Consider the following 27,133-nt stretch of genomic DNA (forward strand, 5'->3'; position numbering starts at 1 on the left):
GGAAGGTGTGCACACCTCCCAATCAGGGCCTCTCCCTGGCACCCATCACGCTCTGGCAGAGGGGCATGGAAAAGGCGCCTTAAACTGTTGCAGCACGTAGTTAAGACTGTCCCTGAACTAGAGTATACTGGTTTGTCTCTACAATGTCTGCTTGTACTTGTACCTCAGCTTTGGGATACTTTTCTGTTAGATAGTCTCATGTAGCCAAGCCTGACCTTGAACTTCTGAAGTGCTAGAAGGACAGCAAGAACTGGCTTCCAGACCAATTCTGTACTTAGGGCTTCAAGGTAGCAGTGACAACCTCAAACAAAGGCAAGTTAATTAATTAAATACCATGTAGCCAGCAGTGGTGGCTCCCAGCAATCAGGGAGCTACAGCAGGAGAATTACTATGTTTCATGCCAACTCAGGTTATGTAGACTAATTAAAAATAAAGCAAAACACCTAAAACAAGGGGCTAGAGAAATGGCTCAGTGGTTAAGAGTACTGACTGCTCTCCCTGGTGCACGAAAGCACTTTGGGAGCACATTCCCCATGGAGGGATACTCCCTTAGCCTAGAGGCAGGATGGAGGGCCTAGTGCCTATTCCAAATGACAGATTTTGATGATTCTTCCTGGAAGGCATCACCCTCCCCATGGAGTAGGAGGGTGGTTGGGAGGGAGGTAGGGGGCATGGGAGGGAGGGAGAGGGAACTAGGATCGATATATAAAATAAGAAAAAATTATATATATATATATATATATATATATATATATATATATATATATCTCCTCTTCCAGAGGATCCAGGTTCAAGTCCCAGCACCCACATGGCAGCTAACAACTGTCTATAACTCCAAGATCTTGACACCCTCACACAGACATAATGCAAGAAAAATACCAATATTAATAAAAATAAATAATTAAAAAATTCTAAAACAAAACAAGTAGTCAGGAGAGCTGGCTCAAACAGGTCATTAAGGCACTAAGGTAGCTGAGGCAGGAGGAGAGCTGCCAGTGTGGGCTACACGGTCAGACCTTGGCTAATTAAAATATAAAACATAAAACGAAAGAAGACACAATAATAAAATAATGAATTGAGCCAGGTGTGGTGGCACACACTTTTAATCTCATCAATAAGCAGGAAGATCCCTTGAAATTCAAGGCCAGCCTGCTCTGGTCTACATGTTGAGCTCAGGGACAGCCAGTACTACACTGAGACACCTCGGCTCCACCAGCGAGGGAGGAGGGAGAATGAAATAAAATAAGTAAAATTAAGAAAAGTAAACACCTTTTTTTGTTTTGTTTTTCGAGACAGGGTTTCTCTGATCGCCTTAGCTGTCCTGGAACTCTGTAGACCAGGCTGGCCTTGAATTCACAGAGATCCTCCTACCTATGCTTCTCGAGTGCTGGGATTAAAGGCGTGTGCACCATCACCCGGCCGTAAACACCATTGTTTCATTGCTATTTTTCCAGAGAGCCCCCAAACGGGCCGCTCATGAGCTGAGGTGTTTATTGCTTATGTCTAATTCGCACGTAAGCAGGATGAAGCCAACCGAGCGCGGAGTCATACCAGGACAGGGTGCCGTTCTCCCCCCTACCGAGCTTCAGGCCACAATGCTCCCACTCCTAAAGCACCCCCCAGGTTAAGAACCCCTTTAAGAACAGCCAGCCGAGTTTAGCAGGAAGGAGGCGGCGGCATCTCGGGCGCGAGACGGATGTGTGCACCAGCCAATAGGCGCGGCGATCGCGGCACGAAGAACCAATGGGTGCGCCGGGGGCGGGGTGGCGCATCTGAAGCTGCTTCCCGAGGCACGGCGGCCGCAGCTGGGGGCGGGGAGGGGGCGCAGGACCCCAAGCGGGGTCCCAGAGCCGCAGGCACGTGTGGTGGGGCGTAGCGCAGAAGCCAAGCCTGGGGCCGAGCCTTCCGGGGCTTCGGAGGCCGTGATCTCTCCGAGGGTGTTGACGGCCGGGTGCGGGGCGGCGTTGGGGTGCGGGGCGCGCGGGGCATTGTGGGGGCTCGGGGCGGGAGGGTCTCCGGTCGGGGCCGGATCCCGGAAGGAGGCCCGCAGGTGAGGGTCGCAGGGCAGGGACGCGGAGCTCCGGGGCTTCTTGGGGTTTATGGGGCGGTCCTGACTGCACTTGGGGTGCTGCAGCCGGGTTGGGGTGCTCCGCAGACAGGACTGGGGCCAGGGAGATGCCGCAAGAATCCGTATTGGGGGCCTCACTACTCTTCTGGTTTTATTTTTTGAGAATGAGTCTCAAGTTTTCTATGCTAGTCTCCCAAGTGGCTGTGTAGCTCAGGCTGGCCTTGAACTCCAGGTCCTTTGCCCGTGCCTCCCTAGAGCTGGGATGACAGGCATGTACTGCCACACCAGGTTTATGGGGGTGCTAAGCCTAAAGCGTGCCTACTAGGAGGGCGCTCTATCAACGATAGATTTTAGGTGTAGATTTCTTGAGACGGGATTTCATGTAGTCCATGAATTCCATGACCTTAAATTCCTGATCACCCTCCCTGCCTCCGCCTTCCATGTGCTGGAATGACAGGCCTTTGCTGATGTCTGGCTTCTGTGGTACTGGGGATACAACCCGAGGTTTTGTGCTTGGTAGACAACTGCTCTATCGGTTCCTAGTGCCCTATCATGATTAAAAGCTGGAAGCAGGCTTGATCATAGAAGCAGTCTGGAGCCAGGGTCCCTGGGGTTGGGGATCTCAGTATCTTCAGGGCACAAAGCAAGAGACAGTATCTGACACTGATTCTTTTGTACTGGAACCTTTATCAGACAGGGTAGCTAGAGGCAAGAACTTCTAAAGACTCACCTCTCCCAAGTAACCCAGAGTTATAAAAATGGCAGTCCCAAGACCTCAGGGACTATCCCCACTGCCCCAATAACTCTAGCAACTTTTTCTTATGTGATCTAGTAACTTTATTTTTCAGTCCTGGCCCTACTGTTGGCTTGCTGTGTGGCTTTGTTCTGGGCATCTCTGGGCATGTTCATTCTTTTTGTGTGTGTGTGTGCATGTAAGCTAGGGTGTTTATAAGATTTTGGGGTATTTATAAAGATTACATGGCTCAGAGCTTGAGTTCAGTGTTCTTTCAACAAGCCATCCTGGGTAGGGTGTCCAATGTATAGATGAATGCAAGGCCTGGTGCTGCTGAGACACATTAGAGATCCCAGCTGTAGGGAATTGGAGCTGAGGGAGTTAAAGGGGCTGCCTAGATGAGATTGTCACCATAGTGCTTGACTGTCTGTCCCCTAGGGTCAGTTCCTGATCCCCCAGCAGCATGGCATCCTGGGCCGAGCCCTCTGAGCCTGCTGCCCGGCCGTCTGCTGTGGTCCCACCACTGGAGGACTTTGAGGTGCTTGATGGGGTAGAAGATGGAGAGGGGGAAGAGGAAGAGGAGGAAGATGACCTGAGTGGGCTGCCACCACTAGAGGATATGGGACAGCTGATGGTGGAGGAGACTGAGCAACCAGGAGCCCTGGCTCGGGAGTTCCTGGCAGCCACAGAACCTGAGCCAGCTCCAGCCCCAGCCCCTGAAGAGTGGCTGGACATCCTGGGTAAGTGTGAACAGAGCACAGGGTCCGGGGCCTCTTGACTGAGGGACTTCTTGTCTCCTGAGCTTCATTTTCCCTTCTCTTTGGGCTTGAAGTAACATTGGGATATCACTGGCTGATTTTTTTAAAATTTATTTTGAGATAACCTTACTGTGAAGTCCAGGCTGGCCTTGTGCTACTTTATAGTCCAAGCTGGTTCTGAACTTTGGATCCTCCTGTCTCACTGTCTTGCCCTCTTGAGTGTTGGTCTCACAGGCCAGTGCTATGTGGCCTGCTTCCCAGACTGAGACAGCCATGTTTTTGAACTCTGTTCATTGGCTAACACCTTGGCCTGCCCACACAATTTGTAAAAGGTTGCTTTTTATCTCCAGTGCTCTTAACTGTGTCTCAGAGGGGCTGAGTCACCTTCCTGGAGACACACAGCCTTTGCACTGGGTGCCAGCAGCTCCAAGCCAACCCCCACTGCATCTTTCCTAAGCATTTGTCTAGACACGTGACAGGTTCTGAAAAGTATGCCACTGCTCAACAAAGGTGTCCAGTTCTGTGCAGTCTTGACTTGCTTCATGGCATTTATTTTTCTCTCCTAGTGCCATCAGTAATTAGTATATATATATATATGTATGTATGTATGTATGTATGTATGTATGTATATATACTATACATATATATAAGATTAATTATGTTTACACTGTTATGCCTGCATGACAGAAGAGGGCACCAGATCTCATTCTAGATGGTTGTAAGCTACCATGTGGTTGCTGGGAATTGAACTCAGGACCTCTGGTACAACAGACAGTGCTCTTAATTGCTGAGCCATTTCTCCAGCCCCACAGTAATTATGTTTTGAGAAGGATCTTTTTTTGTTGTCGTTAATGATTGGTACTAGGGAATGGAACCAGGGCACCCTGCATGCCAGGCAAAGATTCTGCCACTGGGGTTCACCCCTAGCTCCTCACTGTAGGATTTTAGGAAGGTCTTTATAAAATCCAGACTAGCAGGAGCTGGAGAAGTCATTCAGTGTTTCAGAGCACTGGCTGCTGTGCTGGAGGACGTGGGTTCAATTCTCAGCACTTGCATGGCTGTTAAGTGACTGTAATTCCAGTTCCTGGGGATCTGACACACTTACCTGGACTTTCCCAGCACCATGCTCATGTAGTGCACAAACATATGCAGGCAAAATGCAAAATGCCAATACACATGAAATTTTTAAAAATCTAAAAAAAAAAAAAAAAATAAAACAAAAACAAAGAAACTCCCCCAGAACAGCCATGTTGGCCAGATATCCCCAATGCTGTCCTGTTGGGATAGGGCACAAATGTAAAGTGTACTAGGTCTTCTCAGTGTCACAAAAACAAGGGCAGCACAGGGTGTTCACTGCACCTGAAGGGTGGCGTGGTAGAGCAGAGACCCCTGTCTGGCCACCAGATTACAGGCTCACATCCCGGCCCCTGCAGGGAACGGATTGCTTCGGAAGAAGACACTGGTCCCTGGCCCACCAGGCTCTAGCCGCCCACTCAAGGGTCAGGTGGTGACTGTGCACCTGCAGATGTCCCTGGAAAATGGTACCCGCATACAGGAAGAGCCCGAACTGGCCTTCACACTGGGAGATTGCGACGTTATCCAGGTGGGAGCTGGGTGGTCAGGTGGGTGGCATCTCACAGGGCCTGGGCTTGTATGACCCTCACTGGCCTGTCCTCCAGGCCCTGGACCTCAGTGTCCCGCTCATGGATGTGGGCGAGACAGCCATGGTCACCGCTGACTCCAAGTACTGCTACGGTCCCCAAGGCAGGTGAGAGATGGTCTGTATATTCAACCATCACTACCATCCTTCCCATTTCATAGAAAGGGAAACCGAGGTTTGGGTTGACCAAGTCACAAGACTCAAGTGTATTGTATTAGATTGCTATGGATGATTGACATGGGCACTCCAGAACCTGAGGCCAGGTCTGAGTGTCTCCTATTGGTCACCTTTCCAGCAGGAGCCCGTACATCCCCCCCAACGCAGCCCTATGCCTGGAAGTCACCCTGAAGACATCAGAGGATGGACCGGACCTGGAGATGCTTAGTGGGCAGGAGCGTGTGGCTCTGGCCAACCGCAAGCGGGAGTGTGGCAATGCCCACTACCAGCGTGCTGACTTTGTGCTGGCTGCCAACTCCTATGACCTGGCCATCAAGGCCATCACCTCCAGTGCCAAAGGTGACCAGCCAGATGGGATGTGTGCATGTGGAAGTCAGAGGACAACTTAAGTATGGCAGTTGTGCCCTCCTACCATGTGGAAGGGACTCAAACTTGGTTTGTTAGGCTTTGTAGCAAGTGTTTTTATCAACTGAGACATCTTACTAGCCTATTAGATGGCTAGACTTTTGCACTGGCATTGGGGCCATAGAACATTCTAGAATATTCCAGAATATAGACAGATTCCCTGTTATCCATAGACTTCTGGTCAGTGGCTCCTTCTAGGTTTGTGACCAGACATGGTGATGATGTACGTGGTCAGAAGCTAAGGTAGGAGGATGGCAAGTTGTAGTCTAGCCTGGGCTACATAGGAAGATCCTGCCTTTGGGGCACTGTGGTGTGTGTTCTCTTGTGGTTTAGGTCAGAGGTGGACACTTGGGGCTTTTCCAGCCCCTGCCCACCTTTTCTGACACAGAGTCTGTCACTGAACATGATGCTTGGTGAGAGTCAGGTGGTCATGCCTGTGTCTGCCCTGTGCTGAGATTAGACTGCACTTGGCTCATAAGTGAACTCTGCCACCACACCTCATGCTTGTACACAAGCCTCAGTGTCATTATCCTGTCAGCTCAGCATGAGGGTGGTCTATATAGTGAGTTGGAAGCCATCCTGAACTACTTGAGAACCTGTCTGTGATATACTCAGGTGACCTTCTGAGGGCTCTGGTGGTGTACAGCCCAGGGGAGGAGGGTGGGACTCCTATGAAGTGACCATTCCCTCTACAGTGGACATGACCTGTGAGGAAGAGGAGCAGCTGCTACAGCTGAAGGTCAAGTGTCTGAACAACCTTGCAGCATCACAGCTGAAGCTGGACCACTACCGCGCAGCACTGCGTTCCTGCAGCCAGGTGCTGGAGCACCAGCCTGACAACATCAAGGCACTGTTCCGCAAGGGCAAGGTATACTGCAGCCTGTGCTGTCCCCTGGGCTAGAGTGCCCGCAGTTTGTGGTGAATGTTTTTTTGTATATGGTCCTCAGTGACTACTGTCTCCCCCAGAAGAAAAACTGTGGCTTTGTCCAGGCCTTCAGAACCCTGAGACTTGTGGCTTTCTGCTTGAGCTGTTTCTTCTGTCCAGATACCATAGATGGCATCATAGACAGGGTGTGATTAGACAATATGATTCTTCACTCCAGGCTGGGCTGGTGACACTGGGGATACAACCTCCCCACTAGTTTCTAGACTACCTCCTCAGCACAGGCTATCCCCTCTGCCTGGATTGTTTGGACCCAGTGCAATTGGTTCTGTTTTGTGATGGTGTTGGGGCTACACTCCTGGAGCCTCCTATAGGCCATGGCAAGTGAGGCACAGAGACACATGGGGTGTTTGAGAAACTCACCAGCTGCTGCTTATGAAGCACTATGGGTAGGAAACTAGCTGTCATGTTCTGGGAACCCGCAGTGTGGAAACAAGGCTCTGTGGCATCCATGGACCAGAAAGAAACCCAGCCACATACCCAAAGCCTAAGGAGGGATTGTAGCCAGGCATGCAGTATAGGCCAGTAATCCCAATACCCAGGAGACTGAGGCAAGAGGGTTGTCACAAGATCCAGGCCATCAGGGCTACAGCAGAAAAATCCAGAAAAATGGTTAGTTATTGGAACTGTCCCATCAGGGGAGATGCCTTCAGATCTGTTGGGGCTCTTAGGAATGTGGAGTGCTGAGTTTGACCTGACGCCCCTGTACTCTAAGAGTACCTATCCCTAATCCCTGTCACAGCCCAGCAGTGATGCTAGTGCCAGGCTGTGCCTCCACACCAAACTTTGGCTTAAGATGAGGGAGTCCTTGCAAGGCTGAGGAGAGCGAGGTTCTGGGTGGATACAAAAAGTGGTTGCCCCTCTCCCATAGGTGCTGGCTCAGCAAGGTGAATATAGTGAGGCCATTCCCATCCTGAGGGCTGCCCTGAAGCTGGAACCTTCCAACAAGGTAAGTAGAACTCTGGTGGGCTTGTCTGGTAAGTCCCCCTAGTTGTCTGCTTCTACTTATTGCATTCTATCTTTTGGCTTGTATAGGGGTGGGGCAGCAGCTCCCACTTTGTAAGAGCTGATGGGAGCAGGTAGAACCCCCAAGTCCCAGGGGCCCCACACCTGACAAACTTGGATAGCAGAAGAAGGGAGCGGTAGCGATGACAGACAGGGCTGCTACCTCCTGCATATGTTTATTGTGTGCCACCCACCTCTCACAGACGATCCACGCAGAGCTCTCCAAGCTGGTAAAGAAGCGAGCTGCACAGCGAAGCACAGAGACCGCCCTATACCGAAAGATGCTGGGCAACCCCAGCCGGCTGCCGGCCAAGTGTACCGGCAAGGGGACCTGGGTGAGCTGGGGTATGGCTAGATGGAGGGGGTCAATACTGGGGACACAGAATGGCCTAGGCTGAAGGAGGGGCTCTGGAGCTGCAGGACTTCTGGAGAGGGTTGAAGGCTCATGCAGATCAAAGAACATTGAAGAAGTGGGTGTTTGGTTTGGGTGTGTGTAGGGTGTCTTAGACACCTTAGACACGTTAAAGACTCTAGCTAGGATGTCTGTGTGATCATGGTGGTTGCTTCTGCTATGCAGCCAGCTTTACCCTTCCCTTTATCCACAGTCCATCCCATGGAAGTGGCTGTTTGGGGCGACTGCTGTGGCTCTGGGGGGCGTGGCTCTCTCTGTGGTCATTGCTGCCAGGAACTGACTGCCCCCTGCACACCTGGATCCTGACCTGTGCTCCCCAGTTCCCCCAGGCTCCCTATCCACTGCCCTCCCTGGCTAAGCTGCCTCCTCTGGATTGGGGGATCAAGGATTAAAGCAGGAAGGACTGAGGCCCTGAAGGGGGCATGGGGTGCAGCCCAGAGGGAGGGGCCCTGTTCCTCTAGACCCAGTTGTCTTTGTCCCATCTCTGCCCTCTGGGGTCAGGTCTCATTTTCCTTCAGTAGGCGTGAGGGCAGCCCTTACTACTAGTCCTGCCCATCTGCCCCCTGTCCAGGCTCCCTCACAGTGAATGAAATAAAGCCTCACCTCGCACCCCAATGCTTCCCGAGCCTCCTTCTGCAGAAGCTGGACCAGAGAAGGCCTGTGAGTCACAGTTGAGCCAGGCCCAGCAGTACAGCTGCCTTAAGGAGGGCTGTGGACTCAGGCCACGAAGAGCTGCACTCCAGAGGACTTCTGCCCAGCCCCACACTGCGTTACAATGTTGTGATTTTCTACCTGAAGTTGGGTCCTTTTGGAGTCCTGTGGGTTCTGGGGTCACTTACTTGGTGGGTATCACTAGTCTGGCATATATGAGGCATTGGGTTCCACAAGGGAGAGGTGGAAGACTTTGGCAGTCCTGGTCTTGGGGGAGAGGAGGGAGAAGGAGGAGGGGGTTTGATCTAGATGTGTGTGCATGTGGGGGTTATGGTCACCTGAGCAGGGTCCCTGTGTCTGGGGATTAGGAAGGCTGGTCCACAGAGGTGCCCTACTTAACTACAGTGACTACAAATTCTGCTGATGGTGAGGGGTCAGGAGAGCTGGGCCCTGCAGGCTGTGCTCCACCCTGCCTCTGGGAATAAGGGCATCACTTAGACCACACAGTCCCCAAACCTGTGACCTCACATGAGCTGCCATGTCCAGCAGAGGGTGATGGTCCATGCAGTGCCCTGCTGTTTGGGGATTTGTGTTTAAAGGTAGGGTTTCATGTAGCCAAGTCTGATCTTCAACTCCTCACCCTCCTGCATCCACCTCTCAAGTGTTGGGAGGGATAGCAGGTTTAGCAGGCGTATGGTATATCTGGAACTTACATGTTTTTAGTTTTCTTTTAAAAGATGTTTAGAGGTCCTGGGGATGAAACTAAAAACCTGTTTTCCAAAAGTCCTTTAAGAGTTCAGAAAGGGATAATTGTTTTCCCCTGAGTTACACAGCAGCTGTCCTGCAGATCACCAGAGCCCTAGCTGCCGTTGCCCTTCCTGATTGACTCTCTGGCCAACTCCAGTATTTACCTGGCCCAGCCTTGGTGATGAATATATGAGCAGCAGTGTGCTTGGCACCCAGAGCTGTTTTGATCTCAGCTAGGGTGTTAGAGAGCCCTACTGTCTACTGCAGAGTGGTGTGTAAAATCTTTTAGTCACACATACACACCTCCTGAGGGGCATCTGCTCACCAGAACCCGCACTAGTCCCATTCCCCCCCACAAGTACTTTAGGTCCACATTCCTCTCTATAAAATGTCCTGAAATTGGAATAGCATACACATCATTCTGCAGACATTTTTTTTAACCTTACAGACAGGTTCTAGGCTGACCTTGGGACTGCTAAGTTCTGGTGAGCCTCCTGCCTCAGTCTCCTGGGTAGTTGAGACTAAAAGCTTGCTGTCATGTCTGGCTTATTTTGCAGTGCTGGGACTCCAAGGTCTCAGTTAAGTTTTATTAAACTATATGTTGGGGATGCAATGGTGCATGTCACTTCTCTCCTTGTGGGCCCTAGGGATTTAACTTAAGAATCAGGCTTGGTGGCAAGCAGTTTTGCCCACTGAACCATCTTGCCAGCTCAAAGTACTCTAGGAATATAAGTCCATGCCCCTAGCCCCTTACTGGGGCATCCTGGGCTGTGGCAGCTGTCTTTGGAAGCTGGGTAGAAGTAAAGTAAGAGGACTGGATCCAGTGGTGAAGCCTGCCTGTCAGCCCAAGTCACAGTCTGAGACCAGAGGATTCCCAGTTCAAAGTTATCCTCAACCATGTGGTAAGTTGCAGTCTGGCCTGGATCCTGAAACCATGCTTCAGAACAAGGGGCTGGAATGGCAGCTTAGTGGCACAGAGGCTGGCAACCACCTGTAACTCTAGTTCTAGGAGATCTGATAACCCTCTTGTTGTCTGGAAGGCATCAGGCACATATGTGGTTCACAGACACACTTAGAAAAATAACTTTAAGAAAGTGGGTGGTAACTCCACGCCTATCATCTCATTGTGGAAGACCAAGGCTGTCTCAATCAAACAAAACATTTCCTGACTCTTTGCTGTGTGTTTATAGTAAAGCAATGGGCAAAAAAAGCCAGACATCTGGAGCCTGCAGTAGGCACCTCAAATAGGCACCATCTAGGATGACTCCCCCCATAATAATACCCTTATAAATCTTATGCTGGCTAGATGGTGGGGGTGCATATCTAGTGGTGGGGAGGCAGAGGCAGGCAGATCTCTGAGTTCCAGGCCAGTCTGGTTTACAAAGCAAGCTCCAGCACAGGTTCCAAAAGCTACACAGAGAAACCCTATCTCCGAAAAAACAAAAAAATCTTAATGTTGTGTGTGGTGGCACAAGAATTTAATCCTGGCCATTCAGAAGCAGAGTTTGAGCCCAGCTTGCTCTACATAGTGAGTTCCAGGGTTATAGAATAAGAATCTGTCCCAAAGATTGTGTCGCGTGTGTGTGTATACATACATGCATTTTTTTTCCCCCCAAGACAGGATTTCTCTGTAGTCCTGCCTATCCTAGAACTCACTCTGTAGACCTCACAAGATCCTTCTGCTTCTGCCTCTGGAATGCTGGGGATAAAGGCGTGCACTGCCTGGCAAAAGACATTTTTTTTAAAGGTGCCTGGCAAAAGATTTTTTTTAAAAAAAGAGTCAACGTGTAGATCTTTTAACACGTCCCAGCAATTCACAGTCTATTAAAAACTGTCCGCAGGTGCACAGTGAGAAGCAACGATGGACCCCGATCAGATGGAAAAGCATCAGCTGTTGATTACACGCACCAGAATATTGTGTGATTGATGACTCTTGAAATCAAAACAGCAGTCATACCTCAAAGGCCTCAGGATATGTGACCGCACTATGAAATGCCAACAGGGACTGGCAGAGATGCCAGGTGGCTTGGAGGGATCAGATCAGGAAAAACTGCAGATGGGCACCAGGCATGCATTTGACATGAAGGAATGTTCTGTAGCGGAGGGCAGTGGTGGTTGCGCAATATTGAGGACCTGATTAATGTTAGAGAGTTTGTTCATTGGAAACCGAGCCCATGACATGTGGGGGTTTTATCCTGTTACTGAACTTTTAGCATCGAAGACCCTCAGCACACCCCTCTATTTTCATCACTCAGGCTCTCTTCGTTTACATGACCACGCCCACCACCCCATTCTGTCAACATCCCACCTCCCCTTGCTGCGCGCAGGCCCCACCCACTTCGAGCTCGGGACGGATATGCGCACTCTACCAAAGCTGGAAAAAAATGTATAGATATCGGAGTAAAGGATCTGAGGGGTGGGGCTAACGTGCGTCCACGTGTTCAAGGCTCATGAATAATGCACGAGGCGGGGCTGGGGGGTTGGCTTGTGGAGGCGGAGTTCGGAAATGCCCATCTACAGGGGCTTGGAAAGGTGGAACAGCAGCGACGGAAGGTAGTCAGGCCATCAGGGTCCGTGGTCATCTGAACGGTAAACCCTTGAGAGTCGGCGTCCTAGATGCGACCTACCTACCTACCGTAACTCCGGAATAGTTCGGCTTGTTTGAGGGGCCGAGGCTGTTAACGGCGGGCCTGAGGCGTCTGAGGGCTTGGCTAACTAGGTGGCGCTGGGGTGAACACTTGGGTATTCTCCGCGAGTGAGGGCGTGGCCAGTCGTGCATTAGGCAGGCAAGCGGTGGTCAGGGAACCCTGCACGCGGTGGGGAGTGATCAGACATACCTCAGACATACCTCATGAATAAAGCAGCAAGCCTGGGTAGGGCGGGCTTTGTTGGAGCTTAGAGGCGTGGCCAAATCCGTAGCTCTGGTGCGAGCAATTCCTCAGTGACGTAGGGTTCCCGAGGAACTTGATAATGAACTGAAGTGGGGCGGGCTTCACCAGAGTACTTTTTTTAATATCAGTGTTGGCCGCCTCTCGGCAGGCGGGAGGCGTGGCGCTCGCGGAACGCCTGCACAGGTCTTTCCTCGGAGGTCAGAGGCTTGGCTATCTTGCGGGCAACTGCGTACAAATTCGTCCCCGTGGGCTGGCGCTACAAACAGGAAGGGGAACGTAGGCAGCCTTTCTTCATAAATAACACAGTTCGGCGGCGAGTTGCGCAACTGAGGGTTTGTTGGGTTTTGGGATGAGGGTGGGCTTCGAGCACGCCAGGGGGAGTGGCTCTATCCGCCTCATGAATAACGCAGCAGAGTCGCCAGGCGAGCGGAGCATTCGGTGAGAGTTTGGGGGTGTGGCCGCACGCGCGCGGGAGTTGTTTTTTTTAGGGAGGGAAGTTTCCTTGAGAGCCTGGGGGCGTGGCCAGTGCGCAGCGACAGACGCTGTTCGTCCCCGAAGACTGGCCTCGCGAGACCTTTGGGGCGTGGCCAGTTGCGTCGCGGTTTGTGTAGGCGCGTTCGCAGTGCGTGGGAGAGGCGTGGCTAGCCTCTTCGTGAATAATGCAGAGAGACTCAGTCTCGTGGCTCGCGGGCGTGGCCAGCTGTGCTCGTCTCAGGCTAAACGGTAGTCAGCCTGGTCCAAAGGGGCGCTCGTGGAAGGGGCGTGGTTGTGCTGGTCTCATGAATAATGCAGCGCGTCGGAGGGCGGTGGAGGGGGCGGGGCCGGCGTGCGATCGCAGTCACCGAGGAGGGGGGCGGGGGAGTGATGGTTTCAAGATGGCGTCGTTGAAGGAGGCTCGGAGCTACGGGCTGTCGTGCGGGCGCGTGAGCGACGGCAGCAGGGTGTCCGTGTTCCACGTGAAGCTTACCGACAGTGCTCTGAAGGCTTTCGAGAGCTACCGGGCCCACCAGGTGAGCGGTTCGGCATCTTGGCGGGCGGGCTGCGCCGTGGGGTACACCTGCGGGGGCTTGTGGGGGTCAAGGCCGAGTCCACATCTGGCGACACCTTGACCAACCCCAGTGACATCCTTTAGGTTGAACCTGCTGTATTTTTTTTTTTAAAAAACAGGTTCTTCCTATGTAGCACAGGTTGGCCCTGAACTGAAGGCCATCCTCCTGCTTCAGCTTCTTCAGTGCTGGGATGACAGGCGTGCTTGGACTCACTCTTAGAAGGGGTAGTTTACATAGAAACTTACTTATTGTCCCTAGATCCTGCCACCTCAGGTCATCCTGTCATCATGGACACTTTTGGACCAGGCTGTTGTATTTTTCTCATAGACTGAGGAGATGCTGGCCATAGTGTGGTGGGTGCCTCTCATATTCCACCCTCCATCTGGGAGAATTTGAGGCCTTTTGGTTTTGCCTCCTTGCTTGGGGATGGGATTGGGGACCCTAGCCATGTTCCTCTCTCCAGGGCCTCTCTGGCAGCATCCTGTGTCCACTGGGACAGAAGTTGCAGGTCCTCAGGGGAAGTGGTTTGAGGCTTCATCTTATTGCAGTTACTGGGGTGTTGGGTCTGTCTGGGACATGTGTTTGCCTGTGTTGGCGCAGGGGGTGTTGACGCAGACGAGTGAGCAGAGAGTAACTAGGAAGGAATGTGGTTTTCTTACTGCCTGGGACATGCGCGGTACCATTGGCCAAGCTAGAAATTTCTCACCCATTCAGCATTCTGGGTAGCCTACCTCTTCCTCCTGTATTCCCATCACTTCTTTGAGCCACTTCCTGCTTGTGCCCTCCTTTCTAGAACAGGATTGAAATCTCTTTGGGAAAAGATTAGTTCTTCCCTTGTCAGGTTTCATACCATAAGGCAAATAGTGCCCCTGCAGGTGAGGAGGAAGAGGGATTTGGGTGGTAGAGCCACTGGGTGACCGGCCCAGCCATTCTTCCTGGTTGGAATTCCAACCTGGAGTCTTTCCCCTTGGGCCATTCTGACTAGTCCTGGAGGATCAGGGCTTTTCCCAGAAACAGCTGGACCAGAGCGTGAGTCACTACTGTCAGGTGGACTTGGCACCTGGTAGCAGTGGCTGGCCCTTGCCCTGCTGCCCCAGCAGCTTTCCCTCCAGCACCACTGTCACACTGGTATTTTTAATTTTGGGTGTGGGTTACATCCCCTAACTAAGCTTGGCCTTCCTCTTGTGAGGACACTTGTGGAGTTACAGACTACTATGCACGCGCCAGGAGGAAGCCTGCTATGTCTGGCCACGTGATGACCAACCACGAGGGAGCCTGGGCATTGTTGCTGGCAGCATTCAGTTTTGGGGCAGTCCAACCCTGTGTTTATCTGGGAAGCTGACAGGGCACTTAAGTGGCAAGGCAATTTTGAAATTTAATCTCTTGTGAGCATCGGAGACTCACTCTACCCTAGGTTGGTCTCAAACACATGACTCTTAAGTGTCAAGATGGCAGACAGGCACCCACTACTAGCCCAGCTTCAGAGATACATTGTTAATTTTTCAATACAGGGTTTCTCTGTGCTATCCTGGAACTTGCTGTGTAGACCAGGCTGACCTCGAACTCAGAGATCCTCCTGTCTCTGCCTCTCGAGTGCTGGGATTAAAGGTGTGCACCACACCACACCACCACCTGGCACCAGCTGTTTTAAGTAGAGTCTTCATATGTAGCCCTGGCTGTCCTGGAACTTACCAGGTACACCAGGCTGGCCTCAAACTCACAGAGATCTTCCTGCCTTTGCTTCCATTTTTGTGCTGAGACTAAATGTGTGTGCCACCATGCCTGGTTCCAGTGTACTCTTACCCTCCGAGCATAGAGGGGATTGAGACAAGGGTACCTCTGACAGCAGAAGGGGCCACATTTATGATGGTGGAGAAACTTGGGTGAGCAGAGAGGTATGGGTCACCAACTGATGCTCACAGAGCCAGCACCTTCTGTTCTCCCTGCTTTGAGGTAAAAGCAAACTGCACAGGCCAGTTACTTTTGCTGTTCCAGCAGCTGCGTCTTGAGCTCACCATTGAGTTGTGCCACTACTTCTTATCTTTATAGACATGGTCCTCTCTGTAACCCAAGCTGGCTGTGAATTCAGCACTCTACTGCCTTAGCCTCCCTGACAGCCATGCCCCAGCACAATTCTGTAATAATTTTGAATTGCTAGGAGCTTTTTCTTAACTTCAGGTGTCCAGAGCAGGGGCTTGAAAGAAACTGGCTGTGTGGCCTAGGGAACGAGCTGGGCATGTCTCAGGACAGGGATGGGAAATGTGTGGTGGTGGCCTGTACTGAAACAGAAGGCCATGCCAGTTCAAGGCACAGCCACAGGGACGACTGGAGTTCATCCCACCTGGAACAGTGGGAACATCCTCTAATGTAAAACAAGACAAAACAAAAACCAAGTAGGCAGACTGCTTTGGATCCCAGGGGTAGGTTGGATGAGGCAAGAGGGTTTGGTGCTCAAGGCCAGCCTGGGCTAAACAACCTAAAGAAGTTCCCAAACCAAACTGGTACTGATGTGGCACTTTATCTGTATGTTTGGAGGCTCAGTGGGTGTGGCTTTTAGGAGACATAAGGATGTGGTCTTCTCATCCTTCTAGGACACTGGTGCTGCTGAGAGGCATGTCCCCTGATGGCCATGAGACAGGGCCCTTGCCTTCACCTATTCCATTGTTCTTCATTCTCGGTGGCTAGGTGGGCTCTGTGGCCACACTCCCTGTCCTTGATGGACTGGCACAGAGGGTTCAGGAGAAATTGATGGTTCCAGCAGGGTCCACACAGCAGAGCCTTGAGAGGTCATGGGCTAGCAAGGGCCTGACCACCTCCAGTCAGACCTTTCTTGGATTTGCAGAGTTGTCCCAGCTTTTACTGAGAATGGCTGTTGCCTGGATGCTGCGGCTTTATGTCCCTGGGTACCTGTCATTTGCTGTAGGAGGTCACCTTCTGGACCTATCCTGCACTGTCCTCCCAAGCAAGAAACACCCTCCCCTGTCAGCATAGGGCTGGCCTTTGGGCCCAGAGGCAGATATAAGTCCCTCACATTACACCTGATCTAGAATCCTCAAGAGTTGGCAGAGATAAGCAAGGGAGATCCACCAGGGTAGAAGTCAATAAGGCATGAAGTAGAGGCTGTGATGATCCAGTAGGGCTTTAGAAGGGTAGTAGAGGCCCTAGCTCATTGTGCTGAGTATGGGGCAAGAGGAGCACTGGTTAAGCCTGCATCTTCCTGGCATGGCTCCCCTGTCCATGGGAATTCCAGCCTTTTGAAATTATCAGGACACTACCCTGAATAGAGTGGGACAGGGTTCTCACTTTGTTCTGAGGCAGATGAACCTTGAAGTACATCATCTTTCCCCTTGTCCCAGGCTTCTTCTCAGTGCCCGGGAGCCTCAGGCCAGTCTACTAGTGCTCCTAGAGCAGATTCAGTGACTGACCATCCCACCTTACTGGCATGTCTGTGGTGTACCCTGTTTTCAGAGACAGTCTTCAGGTGAAGTCACAGGTGGTGGTTCTAGAGGCTGAGTCACCTCTCAGGATCTCTAAGCAGGAAGGTGGCTCAGGAGCCAGGCATGAAGGCCTCAGAAGGGCTGTGGCTCTGCCAGGCAGGGTGGAGCATGCTGGTGTGGGCATCAGGAGCATGGCGGCCTTGTGGTTTTGGCCTGCTAGGGCATGGGTTCCCCATGTGTGTCGCAAGGTAGGTGCTGGATGGTGCTGAGGCTGAGTCCCACTGAGGACTAGAGCAAGAAGGAAGCAGCCTGGAACTGGAGTCTTCAGGGGGTGACGGATGTGTGTGCTGAGGACCTGGCTCCTCCCTGGCCACTGTGACCCTTGACTGTGCTTCCGGTTGCCTGACTGTGGCCACAGTGACTGTGTGTAAACACCAGGCACTCAGAACCCACCCCTCTGACTCATCTGCAGGCCAGAGTTCATCACCCTGCAAGCAGCTTTGACAGCACACTGGATTGTGACATCCTGGTGGCCTTGAGGGAGCAACTACCCAGCATGGAAAACATGGCTACTTTTCCCTACTCACTCTGCTAGTCCCTAGGCCTAAGCTAGACCCACAGGAGACCCCAGGATGGGGGGCCTAGCAGGTGGTTCTGCTGGTTGACCTGGGTGCTCTTGAGTCATGTAGGTAGATTTGTGTCAGCTTTGCAGCCCCAAGTGACCTCACACTAGGGTGTAGGCAGCCATAGCAGGTGGATAGATATTTTGTCTGATTTCATTTTGTCCCCTCTTCTTAGGTGTCATGTAGCACAGGCTGGCCCTCTCCTCTGCTTCCCAAGTGTTTGAGTGACAGGTGTTTGCCACCACACCCAGTTGTTGTGTCACTGTTCAATAAAAAGAAAAGCTGGTGTCCACATGGCAGAGGTCCTGGGCCACGCTCCAAATGATATGACAGACTTTGAAGATTCCTCATGGAAGGGCAGAAAGGGATGGAGTGGGGGTTGGTAGGGGGAACGGGAGGATGGGAGGGTAGGGGAACTGGGACTGATATGTAAAACAAGCTTATTTCAAATTTAAATTTAAAAAATATATTTAAAAAAATGCTGGTGTCTAAATAGGCCATCCTGAGGAGACTATCCCACACTCATTGTCACAGCCTTGTGCTCTAATGACATCCTGGAGGCAGGAGCCTCCATGGCCAAGGGATGTAGCTCTCTGCTGAGTAACCAGGCCCAAGGGGTTGGGGTGGGCGCTGGCATCTGAGTGATCCCCAGATTCCCTGTATGTCTATTTGAAGTACATGAGAAACCTTGTCTTCATTTTACTGTGTGCACAACTATCATGGAGGGGAAGCCCACAAAAGACAGTTGTGACAGTCCCTGCAGCCTGTAGGGCATGGCCATCTTCTCTACCCTCCAACCTCCTAGATACGGTTTCTCTGTGTAGCCATGGATGTCCTGGAACTTGATCTATAGACCAGGCTGGCCTTGAACTCACAGATCTGCCTGCTTCTGTCTCCCGTGGCATTAGAGGAGTTCACCATCCCCACCACATATTTCGCCCCCTTTTTTTTTTTTTTTTTTTTTTTTTTCTTTACAGCCCAATCCCAGTTCTCACTCCTCTCCTCTGTTCTCCCCTCCTTCTCTCATCCACCTCACATCTACTCCTCAGAAAAGGTAAAGCTTCCCCTGGGATGGCAACAAAGTCTGTCCCATCACCTTGTTCAGGTAGGACCAAGCTCCACCCCCCCCCATGTCTAGGCTGAGCAAGGTATCTCTCCATAGAGTCAGTTTATGCATCCCAGTTAGATATTGGACCCACTGCCAGTGGCTTCATATACTGCCCAAGACATACCATTGTCACCTGTATTTCAGGGTCCTAGTTCAGTCCTAGTGCCAGCTCCCCAGTTGACTGGGGAGTCAGTGGTCTCTCAGTAGCTGTTCAGCTGGTTCTGTGTGTTTTCTTTATCATGGTCTTGACTCCTTTGTTCACATTATTGCTTATCCTTCACTTCGATTGTACTCAGGGAGGTTGGCCCAATCGTTAGTTGTGGATTTCTGCATCTGCTTCCATCTTTCTGGAAGAGGGTTCTAGTTTCTGTGGGGGTTGTAGATTGTAGGCTGGTTATACTTTGCTTTATATCTGTTATCCACTTATAAGTGAGTACATACTATGTTTGTCTTTTTGGATCTGGGTTACCTCACTCAGGATGTTCTAGTTCTGTCCATTTGTTTTCATAGTGCTGCCTACTACTCCATTGTGTAAATATACCACATTTTCTTTATCCATTCTTCAGTTGAGGGGCATCTAGATTGTTTCCAAGTTCTGGCTTTTATGAATATTTTTGCTATGAACATAGTTGAGCAAATGTCCTTGTGGTGTGAGTGTGCCTCCTTTGGTTATATGCCCAAAAGGCACAGACACATACTCCTGATGATCAGATACACATGGGATTTTGTTTCTTTCTGCCCTGAACATAAACAGTTTATTGTCCCTTAACCCTTAAAGCCACCACTGTTGGCCACCACTGAGCTGCATCCTGATTGGTCTCTTTGTTTGATTTTAATTTTTATTTTGTGTGAATGGCTGTTTTTATCTATATATCACTTTCATGACTGGTGCCAGATGAGGGCTTCAGATCCCCTGGAATTGGAGTTACATATGGTTGTGGGGCACTGTATGGGTGCTGGGACTGAACCTGGATCTTCTGCAAGTGCTCTGGCCTGCTAAGCTGTCTGTCCATTCCCTCAATGTCTTCTTTGTAGCTCTGGGAATGGAACCAGGCACTAGAGTATACTGGGTAGACAGTGACCACTGAATACCCCAGCCTCCCACTGCACTTCCCACACTGTCCCAGACAGGTTTCCCTGTTCCTTGTTCATACATGTATTCAAGGTATGCTGTGTGATCCTGGGGATGCCTGCTGTGGGAACCTTGAGTAGCACCAGGACTATTGTGTTTTCCTAGTGCACACCAGTGTTCTGGGTGAAGGTGTCCTAGGGAAGGTCTATGAAGTCAGAAGCCTGTGGTCTCTAGAGAGGAGGCTTAGTGCTAGGTGTTGCTGGTGTGGCCCTGAAGGGAGGTATGCTAAGCAGGGAGAGCCAAGCTGGAGGCAACAAGGCCCAGAGGAGGCCATGGGCAGAAGCTCAGGGGCCTGGGTTGGGACAGTGCCCCAGGAACAGGCCAGAGGACAAGTGCATGAGCCATGTCTGAGAAGATGGGTATCTCACTTAGAGCTAGGTTGACCCAGAATGATGCCTTCACCTGGCTCCACCTCCTAGGTGTTGGGATGACTAGTATGTGCCATGACAATCTTCGTTTTCTTTCCTCCCGTCCTCCCTTCTTTCCCTTCTCTCCCTTCTCTTTCTCCTGCCCTCCTTTTTTTCTCTTTATCCCTGTGTTTCTCTCTTAGCCACTTTCATTCTTTCTCTTTTTATGGAGATGGAACCCCAGGGCTTGTCTGTGTGTGTGTGTGTGTGTGTGTGTGTGTGTGTGTGTGTGTGTGTGTGTGTGAGTGCGCGCATGCATGCACGTTGTAGAAGTTGGTTTTCTTCTTCCACTACACAGGTCCTGGGAATTGAACTTAGGGTGATAGGTGCCATTACCCACAGTCATCTGGTGAGCACCATGTATGCAGTTTGAAGGTGGTTTGGATGTGTGTGGCATTTTCAAAGTAGCCTGTCCTTCCTAGTTCTCAAGTGACTCAGCATCAGATGGCCAGAGTGAGCACATTGCATTGGTGTTGACTGGCCCAGTGGGGGGTGCTGAAGCCAGGGCTGGGGGTTGAGACTCTACCACCTGGGCAAGTGTGACTGGAAATGCAGAGAAAGCATCTGGAAGACCTCAGTGTCTCTTGGGCCACACCTCCAGCTGTATGTAGCAGCAGGCATTATGGCAGCCCACCCAGGACTTGTGGATGTGGTTCCTTGAGATCTAGTAGCCCTTCTGGTCATCTTTTGCAAGCAGGGCCAATCTCTCTCTCTCTCTCTCTCTCTCTCTCTCTCTCTCTCTCTCTCTCTCTCTCTCTCTCTCCCCCCCCCCCTCACTGTCCTCACTAGTCCAAGGCCTTGAACTCACAGAGATCTGCCTGCCTCTGTCTCCTGAGTGCTGGGATTAAAGGTGTGTGTCACTGCCACCCAGGTAGGGATGCCACTCTTTATATGTTCTGCTGAATCTTTCCCCATTGACTGTCACATGCTTGGAAAGGGTATAACAAAGCCATGTCTCCCTCAAAAAGCCAAGGGACAGTCACTGGTTCTGGTTCTTCAAGGCCACTGTGCCACCCAGGGACCTTGGTGTTTGTGGGTGCATCGGGATGGTGCATGTCTTATTTTAATGACAATATAGCCCTGCTCTTATTTACACTTTGGCCTCTGAAAGCAGGGTGGCCAATGCAGTGCCTTCCATGCCCATGCCACAGATCACTCAAGCAGCAGGATGGGCCTCCTTGGGTGCAGGGTACAAGTCATAACAAATGACCAGAAACTTCTGAGAAGCCTTGTGTTGTTTTCACAGTATGCATCATCACTCCCCCTGGGCATGTGAGATGTTTCAGCTGCTACCTCCTGGCCATCTTGCTACTTTTTGTTTGTATGTTTTGAGAAAGGTGCTCTCTACAAAGCCTAGGCTGTTTTAGAACTCATTGTTAGACCAGGATAGCCTTGAACTCCTAGAGAACCCCTTGCCTTTGTCTTCTGAGCGCTGGAAATTCTCCACCACGCCGGTCCAGGCTAACCTCAGGTGTGCATGTACTCCTCTCACCACAGTGCTGGGATGACAGGTGTGCCATTGTGATGACTATCCCTGCAATTTTTTTCTTTAGATTTATCTTTATTTATATTGGCATTTTTGATACAGAGTTTCCTTGTGTATCTCTGGCTGTCCTGGAACTCACCATGTAGACCAGGCTTGCCTAGAATTCACACAGATCCATCTGCCTCTACCTCCCCAGTGTTGGGATTAAAAGTGTGTGACACCACAGTTGACTAAATTTATCTTTGTGTGTGTGTGTGTGTGTGTGTGTGTGTGTGTGTGTATTTGAGTGTGACAGCAATGTGTGTCAATTAGAGGACCTCCTCCCACTTTTATATAGATCCTAGGAGCAGACCCAGATTGTCAGGCTTGAAGGCAAATACCTTTACCACTGGTGATTGGCTTGGGCCAAGTGAGAGGAAGGTCTGCTTGGCTTCACTGGCTTAGTGAGGTGGTGTGACCACTGCCCATTACTGGACAGGCTTCCAAGCCAGTACCCTCAGGATACAAGATGAGGAGACTTAGGGAGGCCCTTGGTGGCCCTTAAGCCACAGAGGGGAAGAGAAGCTCAGTCCTCACAGTTCCCCAACCTTATAGCAGCAGGGCTCTGTCTTTTGATTGGCCATAGGCCCTGGCAGTATCCCCTGCTTGAATACAGATTCAGCTCTTCCAGCCCTCTTGACTAGAGGTTGGCAGTGGCCTCAGGCATGGTGCTGGCACTGTGAAAGAGAAAGAGTGGCCTATGGGGAACTGAGGTTTCTCCTGGCTTGAAAAACCACAAGGCCATGAAGCCAGGAGCTTCCCTCTGGGAGTGTTGAACAGGTGGGGCAGCCTTGACTCCCAAGCCTTCTTGTCTCCTGGCCTGTGTGTCATCCCTCCCCTTTGTTCCCACTCCTAGACTGGTCTCATGTTGCTGGCTGGAGGTGAGTGAGAAGGAGGGCAGGAGTGAGAGTTTCTGGGATGGCATTTGTGGGCTGTTGAGAGAAGCCTTAGCCTCTAGCAGGTATGTGTACGCAGGTGTACATGGGTGGTATGACTGCCCTGTCCTGGCCTGGAAATAGCAGTCAGACCCCTCAATTCAGGAGCTGATCCGGGTTGAGTCCTCACCTGCCTATCCTAGTGAGTGCCAACTTTTAGGCCTAGGTAACTCAGGACCTCCTTGCCTTCTTCCAACTGTTTTGGAAGCACTTTCTCTCATGTCCCCCACTTCTCTCCCACAAGTTTATTTATTTTTTTTGAAGTAGGGTCTCTCTATGTAGTCTTAGCTGTCCTGGAACTTTCTGCATAGATCAGGCTGGCCTCAAAACTCAAATCGATCTCCCTTCCTCTGCTTCCTGGGTACTGGATTAAAGGCATGCACAATCACAGCTGGCTCTCACTAGTTTATTTATTATAGGTGTGCAGGATAGGGAACACATGTGGACACCAAAGAACAACTTTGTGAGTTGGTTCTTTCCTTCCATCTTCATGTGAATTCCAAGAACTAAACCAGGCCTGCACAGCAAGTATGACTATCTGCTGAGCTGACTCTGAGGCTCCTCTCTCTCTGTTTTTTTTTTTTTTTTTTTTTTTTTTTTTTTTTTTTGCTTGTTTGTTTGAGACAAGGTTCTCTGTGTAGCTCTGGCTGTCTTGGAACTCTGTAGACCAGGCTATCCTCAAACTTAAGAGATCTGCCTGCCTCTCTTTCTCTCACTTTTTTAAGGTAGAGAGTTTATGTAGCCCAGGCTGCCCAAAACTTGAGGTCCTCCTGCCACAGCTGTGCCACCTCTACCCCCACCCCAGCTCTTTCCTTCTTATTCTTAAACAGAGGTTTTTCAAGGAAATTATGTTTCCTGCTATGAACCTCGTGGTCTCCCCACATCCGGGTGTGACTTCAGGCTCCAGCAAGGCTCTGAGATGATGATGACACACTGTCATACCCACAGTCAGTCCTGAGGCTAGAAGGTGGACAGGACCCTTGGGAGAGGACCCCAGGTGTTTCCTGGCCTCAGCTTCTGAAGGCTTGTCCCCAGAATCCTGATGGTGCAGGACTGTGTTCTTGTGTGGACTGTCCTGTTTCCTAGAGGGTCCTTACAGCTTCTGCTGTCTCGGCTGTAGGGAAGGAGCTTAGCTCCTGGTCTGTTACCTCCCCACTCCAGCCCAGTATCTTGTGCCTTTATAGAGGAGGTTTAGTGATCTGCAGGGTGGCTGCCTGCATTGGAGCCCAGCAGCCTGGAGCAGCTGGGGTGAATGTCTGTAACAGCTGAACTCCAGAAGACCCCGGGGGTGGAGGGTTCTGCTCAGGGCTTCTGCTTTCCAGTGTGTACTCATGTCTCTAGGTGACCAGCACTCCAGAGTGTTATGACTGGTAGAGACCTCCCTGGGAGCTGTCTGAGGGCAGGGGCAAACTGCAGCTAGAAGAGTGTGTTCCTTTCCTGTGGCTCTATTTTTGGAGTTGTCCTGAGGCATCCATCACTTGTTCCAGGGAAATGTGCTTGGCTCAGGGGACATTTGAGATGGGGAAAGGACAGTGGGGGCTTGTGCCAGCCTGCCCCAGGATCCCAGCTTCCTTAGAGGAGGGTGAAGTCAGCTGTGCTGAGCAGGGTTGGGGTTTGGCCCTCCCTGTTGTCCCCCTTCTCTCTTTGTCACGGCACTTGCCCCAGGGAAGATGCCCTGTTTTCTCCCAGCTAGGAAGGCCAGGCTCCATCCCTACAGAGCAGGGGTCTCCAGAGCCTGGCCACCACTACTATAGCTCCACAAGGTGGAGTCACCTCCTATCCTTACAGGAACTGCCCAGGGTCCTGACTTTGAGGACTGTCTGCCCCAGGACCCCAGATATTTCCATCCTCTTTTCCTTCCCATTCTCCTCTATTGTGTGAGTACATTGAAACCCTGGCTACCTTATGAGGTGACAGGAATGATTAGCGAGGATGGCTGTGATCCGAGGCAGTTCCTGAGGCTAAGAAGCTCAGGATAGTTGCAGGTATGTTCATCTTCTGCCACATGTCTCACCCAAGGGAGGTGGCCTACAGCTGGGAGCCCGAGGGCTTTCGCAGGTGACTAGAGGATTCTAATAGCAGGATTTAGTTCCCAGCCACCTACAGGCCAGGTACTTTATCTAAGGTGTGACCACGCCAGGGCAGCAGCCTGTCATGTACCAGTAGAAGCTGCCTATGCATCTGTGACCCAGATCTTAGAGGTAGGCTAGGCTGAGGGCCAGGGATGGTCCCCAACCCCTCAGTCCCAATGCTGGGGTCACCACGTCGAATTTGGAGTCCTAGAAGCTGAAGGGGGTGGGTTGGTAGGAATATAGTTCAGTCGCTGAGGGGCCTTTGTGAAGTGGCAATAGGAATCATGCTTGTAGCTTTCGTGGGCCATAGTCCTGATCTAACCCGTGTGACTGTCCCTCTGCTTGTGCTTGACAGGTAGCCAGGGGCAGCCAGGTTCCAGGCCTTCCTCGGAGGCGGATGGACACCATGGCTGACAAGAGACAGAGGTGATGGGGGGGGGGTGTTGCTGGCAAGACTGTACCGTCTAGACCAAAGGCAATGCCATTATGTAGTTCAGCTGTCCCACCCTCCAGGGGAGGCACTTGCAGCCACTTTAGTCTCTGTGTCTCTGCTGTCCTGTGACAACTCTGGCCCTTAGCCACTTGTGGTCAAGCAGGGGGCCAAAATAATGTGTGCTAGCAAAGGTGACAAGGGTGTCATAGTGCTCATTGGGCCTGCTCAAAGGTTTGCTCTACTGTTCTCAGGATGAGCATCTGAATACAGGGGAAGCCCCATGATAGGAGGGTGGAGTAGTGGCTTCAGGGCCAGGTCAGTACTGATTGTGCATGGGCCCTGTGTTACCTAGACACACATGTAACATTTGCTTAAAATGAAACACTAAAAGGTACAGCCCTTACTACACTTGTACCCTGGGAGAGCCAGTGGCCCTGCCCTTTGCTTCCAGCTGGAAGATGGCTCATGCCTTTATTCCTGGAAGAAGCAGAGCACTCTCTGAATTCAAAGCATCCTGGTCTACATAATGAGTTCCAGGACAGGCAGGGCTGCACAGTGAAATGTAGTCTTTAAAAATATAGATGTATGTATATATTGGGGGTGGGGCACAAGCTAAGCTATAGTGTCTTTGCAGGGCTATGGAGTCACTTGGTTCTTCCTTTCCACCTTTGCATGGGATCTGGGGGCTGAACTTGGGTTCTGGCTGTGTAGCACTTTAACACTGAGCTGTCTCTTGAACCTCTTTTATTAGTTTTTTGAGATAACGTCTCACTTTGCTGCCCAGGCTTCAATTTGTGAGATCCTTCTGCTTCAGTATGTCCTGTGCTGGGATCCCATGTATGTACCACCACACACAGCAGATGGTGGACAGTTTTCCTTTGGCCTGGGTTAGGCTTTCCCTTTGGGGCAGGAGAAGTTCCTGAGTGGGAAGCTATCATGGATCTGACCACTTAGACTCCCTCTCCCTCTGGGTACACCCCCTGGTTCCTCCTGTGCCAGATACTGAGTGGAATCCATCCTGGCTCTAGTTTGTCTGTAGTGGCTTCTGGGCATTCCTCACTCATGCTGGCTCCATGTGCTGCTTCCCACAGGTACCTGGCCCATCATGGCTTGTGCTTTTGGCTCAGGTGACCGCCCCCCCCCCCTCCACCTTGCTTCATTTCTGTCAACTTGCTGGGTGGTGGTAAGACTGCTATTCTGGAAAGCTGGCTCTGCCTGCCTGTGCTGGACAAGAGGGCCTCCCTGCTCTTGAGTTTGGCTATTTAGTATGCAGATTGTTAGGACATGCAAAGCTGACAGCAGTAGCTGATGTGCCTGCTGCCCTCACCCTGAGCTCTGTGTGCCTCCCAGACATGTACCCGTCTTCAGTTTGTGTCTGCTGCTCTGCATGTCACAGGATCAGAGTCTGAGTAATTTCCCTGATAGCTTTGCCCAACACTTGCTGGATGATTTCTAGGTTATGAGATAGTTTTGGTTAAAGCCAGACCATTCTTCCTTTCTTTGTTGGGGCCTGTCTCATCAGTGGCTCAACAGGGACTTTTAGTTTGCCCAGCACTTTTTCCTCTGGCCCTTGTCCCTTTGGTCACATTATGACCATGGTTGGAGAGCAGCACATGGAATTTTTTTGTTCTTGGGTTTTCTTTTTTAAATTTACTTATTTTTATTTTGTATGTATTGGTGTTTTTCCTGCATGTATGTCTGTGTGAAGGTGTTGGATCCCCTGGAACTGGAGTTACAGACAATAATGAGCTCCTATGTGGGTGCTGGGAATTGAACCCAAGTCCTCTGGAAGAATAGACAGTGCTCTTAACCATTGAGTCATCTCTCCAGCACTGTTGTTTATTTGAGACAGGGTTTCTCAATATGGCTTTGATTGTCCTTGAACTCACTATGTAGATCAGCAGGCTGGCCTTGAACTCACAGAAGATCCACCTGCTTCTGTCTTCCAAGTGCTGTACACAT

At 51.1% G+C, this 27,133-nt stretch overlaps 2 protein-coding genes across 9 annotated transcripts in view; both read left to right on the forward strand.

Moving 5' to 3' along the window:
• Positions 1-1,753: 1,753 nt before the first annotated feature.
• On the forward strand, positions 1,754-8,770 carry Fkbp8 (FKBP prolyl isomerase 8). Of its 7 annotated transcripts, none has more exons than XM_051178093.1 (9): positions 1,754-1,856; positions 3,240-3,541; positions 4,993-5,162; positions 5,239-5,327; positions 5,515-5,735; positions 6,497-6,669; positions 7,616-7,693; positions 7,953-8,084; positions 8,355-8,770. In XM_051178093.1, exons 2-9 carry the CDS (start codon positions 3,265-3,267, stop codon positions 8,439-8,441), a joined length of 1,227 nt encoding a protein of 408 aa, XP_051034050.1. In that variant the 5' UTR covers positions 1,754-1,856; positions 3,240-3,264; the 3' UTR covers positions 8,442-8,770. The 7 variants fall into 7 exon arrangements, with proteins under 7 accessions (XP_051034050.1, XP_051034054.1, XP_051034053.1 ...); XM_051178097.1 differs by having other exon boundaries at positions 3,261-3,541; XM_051178096.1 differs by having other exon boundaries at positions 3,264-3,541.
• A 4,521-nt stretch (positions 8,771-13,291) lies between these two features.
• Ell (elongation factor for RNA polymerase II) overlaps positions 13,292-27,133 on the forward strand; it is a 45,794-nt gene continuing 31,952 nt past the window's right edge. The window contains exon 1 of one of the 2 annotated variants that reach the window (XM_051178087.1): positions 13,292-13,460. In XM_051178087.1, coding sequence (XP_051034044.1) covers positions 13,326-13,460 — 135 coding nt within the window. In that variant the 5' untranslated portion in view covers positions 13,292-13,325. The remainder of the gene's footprint in view (positions 13,461-27,133) is intronic. The other variant, XM_051178088.1, reaches the window with a different exon arrangement.

The sequence above is a fragment of the Phodopus roborovskii genome, unplaced genomic scaffold, assembly GCF_943737965.1.
Source record: "Phodopus roborovskii unplaced genomic scaffold, PHOROB, whole genome shotgun sequence".
Lineage (NCBI taxonomy): Eukaryota > Metazoa > Chordata > Mammalia > Rodentia > Cricetidae > Phodopus > Phodopus roborovskii.

Bases quoted from the DNA above. Each gene is read 5' to 3' on its own strand.
- Fkbp8 (XM_051178093.1), top strand. From the start codon at position 3,265: ATGGCATCCTGGGCCGAGCCCTCTGAGCCTGCTGCCCGGCCGTCTGCT. The intron at 5,736-6,496 runs GTGACCAGCCAG...TTCCCTCTACAG, and splicing joins CATCACCTCCAGTGCCAAAG to TGGACATGACCTGTGAGGAA. The intron at 8,085-8,354 runs GTGAGCTGGGGT...CTTTATCCACAG, and splicing joins GTACCGGCAAGGGGACCTGG to TCCATCCCATGGAAGTGGCT.